At 37.8% G+C, this 11,258-nt stretch overlaps 1 protein-coding gene across 6 annotated transcripts in view; it reads right to left on the bottom strand.

Annotated features, from left to right (window-relative positions):
* Positions 1–840: 840 nt before the first annotated feature.
* The window catches only part of grb10b (growth factor receptor-bound protein 10b), a 67,178-nt gene continuing 56,760 nt past the window's right edge, over positions 841–11,258 (bottom strand). For 5 of the 6 annotated variants that reach the window (XM_055013551.1, XM_055013552.1, XM_023277562.3 and 2 more), the window contains 9 exons: positions 9,915–10,052; positions 9,624–9,734; positions 9,186–9,284; positions 8,169–8,246; positions 7,799–7,915; positions 7,417–7,483; positions 7,222–7,309; positions 7,004–7,097; positions 841–6,530 (listed from right to left, as the gene is read on the bottom strand). In XM_055013551.1, the coding sequence (XP_054869526.1) occupies positions 6,384–6,530; positions 7,004–7,097; positions 7,222–7,309; positions 7,417–7,483; positions 7,799–7,915; positions 8,169–8,246; positions 9,186–9,284; positions 9,624–9,734; positions 9,915–10,052 (939 nt within the window). In that variant the 3' untranslated portion in view covers positions 841–6,383. The remainder of the gene's footprint in view (positions 6,531–7,003; positions 7,098–7,221; positions 7,310–7,416; positions 7,484–7,798; positions 7,916–8,168; positions 8,247–9,185; positions 9,285–9,623; positions 9,735–9,914; positions 10,053–11,258) is intronic. The other variant, XM_023277564.3, reaches the window with a different exon arrangement.

Below are 11,258 nucleotides of genomic sequence, written 5' to 3'. Positions count from 1 at the left end.
GAAACCAGCTGAAATGAGTTCAGTTACTGATTCTTGTTTAGTCTCTCAGTGCATTTTAGCAGATACTTCAAAATAAAAAAACCAGCATCTCAGAGAAATGCATCAGTTTCACAACAAAACTGTAACTGTACGGCAGTTTTGCTTCATGTGTTTGGTGATGTTCGCTTCACTGATCAACTTCTGGGTCACCCTTTAAAGTATTTCCTCCTGACTGATTTATATGTTCACCTTATTCCTTGCTGACAGAACTATCGGTCTTAAAGGATCTTTACTGAATCAGTCATCACTTACTGGTGGAAGAGTTTTTTTGTTTGTTTTGATATGTTCTTACAACCAACCATACACACCTGTAAAATATATGCTATGCAAGCACAGTGGGTGTTTATTCGCATAACTTGGTAAAGAAGAATTGATCTTGTTTTCTTAGCTAATAGTTCCAAACATGGAAATTTGCAGCTCAGGAAACGGTGAAATTAGACTAAATGATTAATACTCACATAGAACCATTTAACTCTATACAGCAGCAATACAGCACTTTTTCTTATATTTAGAGCTAAAACATTTTTTTTTAAAAATGTACAGCAGATATATGTAACATAAATAAAGAAATCAATCGAGATTCAAACTATAGCCAAGAATTCTTTCTTTTCCGAACTTCATAAACTTATCAAGGGTAGTGGTTTTTGCAGGGCCGCTGCATTAGACTGCATTTTCTTCATATTTTCTCCATCCAATGTGTACCAAAACATATTGAAAATCAAAGTAAACAAAACTAACCTTGTTTCAGGATGTTTGTTCGAAACATTACGTAAAAGTTACTTTGGTCAGAGACTGCAAAGCTTTCAGACATGTTAATCTTTAATCTTTTTCTTTGCACACAACAAAACTTTAAGCCTTGAAACCTCACAACTTTGCATGACTGATAATCCAAAGGGTGTGACACAGATGGTGTCAAAGGGTCAGTTCCAAGTGGTTTTAATGTAGACCCCACCTTAACCTGATTTTCTTTCTATCAGTATGCATACGCCATATAATGACTTATTTGCAGGAGTAATCGGCTCCCGGTGGATTGTTACTAAAATATTTCCTACATTAATCTGATTCTTTTGGAGCAATTTCATTTTATTAGCCCTTTAACTTCTTGTAGTATTGCACCATCTGGTGGCAAAACCGAGCATTGGCCTTTCTGTCGAGTTTAATATGTAGTAGTTTGCTTGGCCTAAGAGTGGAACTAGAATTACTTTTTTCTTTAAGATTCTGGGCACAACTTGACACATTACAATCAATGTGCATGAGATTGGCTTGTAACATCGTATAAATCTGTCATAGAGTTCGTACTTACTTCCTTTAGTTAGCAGAAGTTTCCCTACATAAAGACAAACACAGTGTATTTTTTTTATATCAATGTATTAATGTTTTATTCTAATTACAATAAACAGAATATATCAGTCCCTTATTTGTACAAAAATACCTGAAAAGGTTACAATTAAGATTTATAAGCCATTCAACTATTTACAGATTGAAGCAAAGCACATTATGAATACAGGAGCTCTCTCTTACAAAAAGAGATAAGTTACTGTTTTCTTTTTTGCATTCCCTGAAATACATAATAGTTTATATTTTTTTATATATAGATATATATATATTTTTTACTTTAGTCATTTGTACAGCCATGGTGTCTTGCATTGTGACAATGTTATGAAAATGCACAAGACTCCGAGTATAATAGATCAATCCATGTTTGCAGGATCAGGGCTAATTCACTGTGAGCTCCAAAGGTAAACTGAAACTGCAGCTGAAAAGACAAGCATTCATTCCCAACAGCTTTAGCCAGATTCACAGAGCGCAGTTTTCTGAATTGTTCTTGTCAAGTACTCATTAAATCGTGTATTATTTGTGAGTGTGTAGCTTTGTCATTCGGCCTGGTTTGTGCACAGGAAGAGAGGTCATCAGAGGCACCATCTGTGGTTGCAAACGCCTGGCTACCAAAACTGACAACGTGCTCCACTGATTTCAGTTACACCTCCAAGTGTTGATTTGACATATTTGTAAGACACAATTATGATATGACAACATGAAGCAGATTAGATTATAATTTCTTCTAGACTGCCATCTAGTTGATAGCATAAAAATACAAAGTTGGAATAATTAACATGTTGGTAATGGAGCCTTACATCAGCTCAGGTAGCCAGGCCAGTATTTTAATAAACAGCTTAAACAATAATATTAAAAGCACTATGCAAACTAAATGTATTCTTTAATAGTACAGGACCTACTCAATTTTCTGCAAGTATATTTTTCAAGTAATCACAGCTAGCAGATGGGCGGTGTACATGATGGAGAAAAGTTAGCAAATCCCAGGATAATTCAACTAAAATATTCATTGTCCTGTACATGGAGTCCATCATCATCATCCCACACTTGAAGTCTTTTGATGGACCAGTAGTTTCTAACAGGCTCCAAGTCAGCCCTGAGCAACCCAGTTACATTCATTTCTGTTAAGTGTAAAAATGTGGATTTCCAAATCTGCCTATTTATTTGTCCATATGTCCAATAACTGAATTTACTATCTGCCTTTTGTGTTTAGAGTGAGTAAAAATCCTGTGAACCTTTATGCAAACAGAAACTCCAGCTTACAAGGCTACCTGACCTGTCCCTCAAATATTAATGTCTGCTACGTTTCACATCAGTCAGAGAAAAAAAAAGTAATATTGGGGAGTTGGGGAATGAGTGCAGAAGTGCAGACTGAATCACAGGAGACTTAGATTGAGACAGCTAAAATATGTCAGTGGAATCTTAATAGCTTAAGATGACTTTCAGCAACTACAAAAGAATTTATGGATTTAAAGATCCAGTTGGAAAACACCAGCGACGGGATCCCCACTGAATAAACTCGAGATCTACATTCATGCAAATCATAAAAATAAGCATTTTGTTCCACTTTCCTAAGGTCAATGCAGTAAACCATCTAACAACGGTGCTCTGGTACGGTTTGAATTACATGAAATAGGAGCTTATTGTTGCAGTTTTGAGGGTATAAACTTATAAAAAAAGAAATTCTGACAATGCATTACTGTGTCTGCAGGGTATTTGTCATTATCCATTTGTTTAATTATATCTAATCTAAGCATTTTAAGATGTTTAATGTAAAGTTTTGCCCTACATCTAAACTTTTAAAATTCTTTCCTCGAGGCAGGTGTTTAAACAGTAAGTTATAAGAATGCTGAGGCTTATTTGACCCAGTTTCCCAAAACATTTGCGGATTCATTACTTAAATCCACGTTTCTCTATTTTGGGTCACTACAGGACAACAAGAAAATCCGACGCTTTTAAACACTAGTGGGTTGAAATTCTTTTTTGTTTTCATTCAATTTTTTTTTTTTTTTTTTTTTTTTTAAACAGATTTGGAAGAAATAAGAACAGTAATTAAAGGAGTTCAAAAATAGTAATTTAGGGGCTAATGCTTTGGGAAACCCTTGTATTTTTTGTTACTAGTTTCACAACATTCCACTTGTCGACTACTGGAATGGTCATTGTAACACTACGGATGCCAGTGTGCTTTAAACATCACTTCACAACAAGTGTTGATCATGACAAAATTATTTTTGAATAATCAAAACTAAAAAAAAAAAGAAGAAAAAATACATCAATATAGGCTATGTCATAACAATTATAATAATCATCACACTGGTCAATCATTTCATGGTAATGACAAAAGAAAACAGTACAGAACAGCGCTGAGAAAAGCAATCTAAAATTTTCAAGTAATCAGTCACATCCAGATAAATAAATACATTTTCCTGCAACAATAAAAACAAAACAAAAAAAGAGTCATTGCATCTTAGATAAATAACGGTGACCATGCACAGAGTGCCAATATAGTGCTGCTATTCTGCATCTCCGATGTTAAATATACCTTAAGACAAAAATGGCTGTTGATGTACAGAAGTACACATAGATTTCTAATAATCTGCTGGCTGGTTGCCTAGACGACACTACCACCAAGCATTGGACTAAAGATTTTCAAGAAATTTCAGGTGTACAAAAGGAAAAACAAAAGAAATTAAATGCTGTTTGTGGTGAGATGTTTTTAAAAAAAGGAGAATTCTGAACCTAATTCACTGGCTGTGGCTTTTTTGAAGTAACAAAATCTAACCAAGAACTTCCAGTATTTACCTGTGTCTGTCCTGGGTTTTGCCCAGAAAAGTCAAATTCGTCCCATCCTGAGTAAAAAGTATCCCACTCTAAGCAAAACAAAAATGGTTTTTCTTCCGTTCATTTTAGTTGATTATATGAGCTCCATTGCAGACTTGGCCAAAGGGAAATCCAGTGAAATACTTTTTTTGTTTTGAGCCTTGACTGGTTTTAGCAAATAATAACCAAAAAAAGATCAACTTGCACTGTCTGGGACACAAAGTAAATCCAGTGCCCTCAAACTAACTCCATCAGAGTTGTCTGTCTCTGTTCTCCGGCTGATACTCTCATTATCTGCACTCAAAAACAAATCGTGTACAAGTCAGTCAACTCAAATGAAAACTGACGGGTTAAAGTCTTAATATTTCCACTTTTTTGTTGACACACCGCTGAGTATTTTCAGTATTATCTAACAGTAGCCTAAAGAAAGTGTGATGAGAGTAGGTGAGGAGGAAGATCCAAAAGAGACGCAGGCATCGTTTGTTTAGAATATTGTGACAAACTTCTGTCTCTACCCACACTGTACTAGCAGCTAGCGTTTTCGTGAACATTCTATCCGGATCTACAAAGAGTTGGTGTCCACTGGGGCAGTAAATTTATCTGTAACACTGTTTGTTTTTACAAGTACTTCCAGGTAGAAAAAGGCCACATTATATGGAATGTAATGCACAGAGTCTACTATCGGTGTCACAGCAAACTTAACCATGTTTCTAGCCACATGCATGTTTGACAGCATCTCGCTGGCTTCCAACAGACAGGAGGTAATTTGTGCAACATGTATGAAAATAGGGTGAAGACCTGGGACTGATTGTTCCCCACAGGACCTACTGCATCTCTCTGCAGTTTTGTTTGAAGGAGATTAACATCGATTTTGCTTCCTTTGACTTGCTGACAGTTATTTGGGTAAAACTTTTGAGGGAAATGCGAGTGGTTAACCTTCCCTGTGCTGTGGCTAGGAAACTCAGACAACAAACTGATACTCTCCTTTGGCTCACTTTATCTTCTGCAACTGGCAGCGTTATGCATTTGCCTGCAGTGACAGAAAATAGATACAAGCACTACATGCAGCTGCACTTACCAATTTCCTCCACGCCACCTGAACTTAACATTACAATCACCAAAACTGCCTGTCTGGTTAGAATTCTTTTGTTTTTGTGGAAGTTTCCTGGGAAATACTTTCAGGAGCTGAAGTGAGCAACAGAATGTAAATAGTAGAACGAGCACACAATGACTCTGTTGTAGCTTATGTGAATGATGACGAGTTGCAAACGTCCAGAATGCAAAAGGTCGACTTTAAACAAAATGATATAAGAGAATATTGCTAACAATACATAACTGCAATTGATGCATCATCAAGAAAAGAAACCCTGTGTGGCCAGAAATGGTGGAAAACATTTCTGAGAGGGCAGACAATGCAGATTTTGTACTGTCCACAAAATATTTTGTTTTAATAGCTCCAGATTCTTCAATTTTTATAGCTCCAAATCTCAAAACGAAAAAAAAAAAAAACATCTTTCTAGTGCCTCCAAATCTCATCCATGTTGAATCGGGACACGTCCATACATGTCTATGACACTAGAGGGCGGTGGCATCGTCTCACAGTTAAGTAATGCGCCAGTGGAGAGGTCATGCACCGTCAAAGGCCACACCCACTTCATTGAGTACAAAACTAAGTGACAAGAAACTCTCCATCTACAGTATATTCTTCAAGGACGTGTGATGAAAAGCTTAAATGAAACTATTGTTTGTTCTCCGAGAGCAGAGTGGTCCACACGAGAGCTTGAATTGTCCTGCTGATTGTCCAGCTGAAGGGAGATACAGTCTACACTCGAGCTGGGGTCCATGCTTATCAATGACTTATGGGAGCAAGACTGTGGAACATTTTGCAACAGCATTGACACAAATGGCAGTGTTCATTTCCTTTATCTTCTCTTTTCTTAAAACGAGTAACCGAGTTGTGCATCCAAGTCCTCAAACCTCCATGCAAATCAAAAGAAATCCAACAAGTCAGCGGTCTCCAGCGGACTCACAACAATATAAAACAACAACAACGGAACATCAGTCAATTCACCAGCTTCTTAAAAAGATAAAAACAAAAAAGAACCCGCTGACAGGGAGGTTCTTTTTGTTTCGGTTTGTTTTAGGCAGAGTCAAGTCAAGTGTCAAATGGGTCACATGATCCGAAGGTGTCATAAGGCCACGACGGTGCACGGGTGTTTGAGTTTACAAGGCAGAACTCCTCTGTTGAGCTGGTAGAACTCCACCAGCTGGATCAGGTCGGTGAATTTGGTGGCGCCGTCATCAAGGCTGAAGAAGACTTGGCCATCCTCTTCACACTGGCAGCATCAGAGCGAACAGCCAGAACCGAACACGGATACGGCCGGCAGGCGGCGGAAGACAAGCGTTGAAAAAGACAACATCAGACTCAAAACATAAAACAATAGCTTCACAGGTTTAGATGCAACAGTTCACATTCACATGAATCTGTCTCGCAATATATTCTACATTCATCCATTTCCAGACACACACAAGACTGGATTTACTTTATCATTTTAATGCTTTGTCTCAACGGGATTGACATCACTAACAAACATGATGCTTTTTGACAGATTACAAAACACAAATGGAAGATATCAGAAATAAAGTTTTAAAAAATGCAATATTATGATTTGTAAAAGAATACACCAGGACTTTGCCATTTCCATAAAGGCTAGGATTGGTTTATTGCCTTTGAAAACTTAAAGAATTGTCTTGAGTAAAAAGAACTGTCACATCAAAAACAGACACTGAAACAGCAAGACATACTCACCGGTAGGATCTGGAAATGTTTGATTTTCTGGTGATGGCACAATGTGAGCACAAACGCCTTGGGGTTACTCTGACTGACTCTCAGCAGAAACAACCTGTGAAACAAGAGAAAAGAGTTCGACATGAGAAACTGTGTGCAAAAAGTTCACTTGCTATAAATATAAAATGAGCTCCTTTTTTTCTGAAAATGAACACTGCATAAATCCTCAGCTCACTCACCCGTCTACTTGTCCCTGCTGGTGGATGATACGATGGGATTCTTCTCTGGTTATCCTGCCGTGGAACCACAGCTGAGCTATGTGGATGACTGCAGACAAAACGAAACAATTATATATATTAATAAATATGAAAATACACACAAAGACAATCTGTCAGCATATAAAGTGCAGGATGCTTAGGTGTCTGTGCATTTACCCGAGCTTAGTGAGGAGTGGTGTAATGGACTGTGGGAACCTAATATGTTCATTCGTTGACTCCTCTTCTGAGAGAGACGCCACACAGAAAACACAGAATGGGGATTAGTTCATGATCTGATTAGTTCAGAAGAGGCATTTCTACTGCGGTATCTCTTGAAACATGACACTGCATTTCTTTACAGTCAAGAAACATCTCAAGTTACTGTATTATATAATTATTTTTTAAACATAAATAACAGAAAAGTTGTTTCCTCAACATTTGGACACCATCAAAAACCTGCCCTAATAAGTATATTGACCTGATGAAACAAGTGAAATCTGACAGTTTTGAATAACTTGACATTAACATGACAGCGATAACATAAAAAACTGCGCCTCACCCTCCACGCATGCCCCTCCTCCATGGCAGCACTCTGAGCCTCTACTGGGTTGTCGATCACCCTTCCTATTCTCCCTGAGAAGTCCATGGCCACGAGGGAGTTCTCCGATACACTCCGCTAGGGGGAGACGAAGACACACGACTGTCAAAATGTGGACACAAAAGCGGCAACACAAGGTGCAGCTGCACTGACAGCCTGTTCATTCTCCTAAACCTGTCAGACTGCTGTTCCTGATGAAAGCATTACAAAAGTATTTCTGCACCATCAGGGTTTTACTTATGTCAAAGATGTGGGATTTCTTTAAGCTTGCTGACAGAAGGGAGTAATTTAAGGTTGTTAAACTTAATTCCAGATAAAGAATGAAACTTACCACAGGAGCAGAAAAATGCGACAGTAAGGTTTTTCTTTGTTGAGGAATCTTGTAATTCTGGTACAATACAATCCCGTACTGTAAAGAAGAAAAAATATCCAATGGTGAACTAAAGCTATTTAATTCTCAGTGAGTGAATAATGTACATTTTAATGTTTGCTGGTCATGTCAGATGTTGAGAAGTTCCCAAACTTTTTGACCAAACAGATCAAATTATATGAGTCAATATATAATTGAGGGACCTTTGAAGTCCATGGGATATATCTTGCATACATTTTTATTAAATGTAAAAAAAAAACTAATGTTTTTTAATGTTCATTATGATCATGTCCTTACAAATTCCATAATTATTTATTATGGAAACAATCACTTATTAATAAAAAAATGACTGGATATCACTAAAATGTCAACTAAATAACCGTCCAAATTTAATAACAACCACCTTCTAATTAGCTAAACAATAATAAAATGAGCTTATTCAAAAACTGTTTTGATTGTTTTCTTTTTATTAAGTTGAGAAAATCATGATAGATGTTTCTTTTTTGGCAATATATCACATTTTATATGGAAAATAACAAATTGTATCTGTATCCGAGAAATCACTTTCAACTAAGTTCCCCATTACAAAAACACCTCTCCAGGATGTGTGTTAATTCCAAATCACATGACCTGCTCCACGTGATGTCATTTCCTCCTGAAGAAAAGACTGACAAGACTCCAAGGCTTTCTGAGTTATTTAATATAAAGTAGTGTGTGAGTTAGGTGTGGATTTATTGCATGTCAACAGGTTTACTACAATATCTTTAAAAATAACTTTCACTTTTAGTTTTACTCAGTTGTATATATAATATTTAGAAGAATCTTTCTGTAAAAATGCCATGTGGTGTTTGGTTATAGGCGGTCATGTTGATTTTAGGCCTGAAAACAGCAAAAAATGTGAACTATGACACCTGTCAACTATGTTACAAAAAGTTCCACAATTATATATTGACCCATATATTTTTGTCATGGTGTTACCTTAAAGAGTCGGAAGGCAGTCATCCAACAGGTTCTGCTTTGTTCATCCTCGGCACACAGCATCCTCAACTCCTTCATCTCCCCTCGGCCTTTATTGGGCTAAAAAATCAACATTTAACAGAATCACAACCGCTAATATGACATTATACTGCTTTATTCTTATCATCACTGTCATCTGTACCATTATAACCATCGCTACTGATTGAATTAATCCTGACAAAAATAACACAAAACATTTTTTAAACATATAAAAACAGATAAAAAATATAAAACATTTAGATGCAGCAACAAATCAGAACCTCAGTGCTCATATTTACAAGCCATCACCGTCCTTCTGAGGCAGAGAGCTACAAAGGATATGAATCACTGCTCATAATATTTCATCATTTGACTAATTCATAATGAGATGTCACCTCAATTCTGTCATCCAAGACTCACCTTGATGCAGAATGCGTAGTCTGTGGGCGCACCATGCTGCTTTCTGCCTGTGATGACAGTAAAGATGTTGCTGTCTTCCAAGTCTGCTAGTAACTGTAGATGTCTGGGCTCCTGCAGACAGAAATAATTAATAAGTGAGGACATCACAGAGAGAAACTGCCTGGAGGTGAACTGACAGAGGCGTGTACGGGGGAGACCACCATCAATAAAACAGGCAGCTTCTTTGAAGGTAATTACATTTAAAGTGGAATATATTGTCTCCTCAAGATGAAAAGATTGTGTTGCTGTTACCTTTGAGGTTCCTTTAGTAGAACAGTAGAGTCCTGAGCGCCGCAGGAACATGTAAACTTTCTTCCACGACTTCCTCCCCACATCCTTCATATACAGATGCCCCTGGATTTCTGGACAGCTACTGGTTGCTAGGAAGTTCTAAAAGAGGGAGCAAGAAGTACAAATAATTCGTAGAATTTATGCACTCCATGATGTCTCCTGTCGGTGACCCTCTGCCTCAGGAGGGCACCGCTGGATTACATCTGAAGCCTATAAGCTCTCTGTCACTGCCACAGCCAGACACCATCTGTGGAGGCTTTAGAGACAGGAGGCAATCGCTTTTTGTCAAAGAATAGCATCATCTGGGCTTCTTGCATCAGTACGAGACTCACAGCCGAGTGGCGGAGATGGACGGCAGCTTAAATTCTTACAGCAGCAACCACAAAAAAAGCTAGACGTTGTGCTACTGTTTGAAAAATCAAAGAGTTTCGGGAACCTGACAGTGAAGTGTATATATACTTATACATAAAGTATAAACATAAGTATAAACAGTATACACGTTATTTCTTTATGCTTAGTGCTCGGCCTGTAATTAGCGTCTGAAGACATTTTTACGAAACAAAAAAAGAAAAATGACATAAACACAATGTGTCATGTTATGTAATGTGCCTACCAAGACAAATACAGTTCAGTCAACATACATTACACGCATAGAGTACATTCCTATTGGAAAACCCTTTAAGCCTAAATTGTCTTGTGGGTGCCAGAAGTATTTGGAGGTTGTGGTTTCGATGTTTTACAACTATATCACACCGTGAAGTGGCAGGTTAAGTTATTAAAGCTGATTTGGAATCTGTAGCCTGCAGCTGAAAGACAAGCTGTTCCAGAGGACTTTTCAATATTTAAAGCACATGTTTCCCAGTGTTTTGGAAACATCGTAGTATGGGCCTCATGCACGCACATTTTCCAGCGTTTGCGGTGCGCACGTTCACACGCAATGTTAATACAAGAAGCTTTCGCTCTGAGGGACTACACCTTTTGTGCTGACATATGCTGCTTGCATAATGCCTAATATTGTGAACACCTGGATGAGCTGAATGCGCTTCGGTTTGGACAGCACTCTAATTGAGTGCAAAGATCTTGTGTTTAGAAGAAGTCAAACATCGGGAATTCCTGACACGACTCCAGCTCAACCCGCTCCCCCATTCATTTATTGACTCCTCTATGTGGAGCATAACCGAGCATAACATCTATATGATCAGCCGGGAGTTAAAAGCTTTCTGTGAGTGTAAAGGATGAAGGGAAGGATTCCACTTGTGGTTCCGTCTCTGACAGCTCCATTACATGATACAGGAGAGTGCCAGA

Source organism: Amphiprion ocellaris, chromosome 9 (assembly GCF_022539595.1).
Source record: "Amphiprion ocellaris isolate individual 3 ecotype Okinawa chromosome 9, ASM2253959v1, whole genome shotgun sequence".
Lineage (NCBI taxonomy): Eukaryota > Metazoa > Chordata > Actinopteri > Pomacentridae > Amphiprion > Amphiprion ocellaris.
Note: the sequence above shows the minus strand (reverse complement) of the source record. Positions and strands in the feature narration are given on the sequence as shown.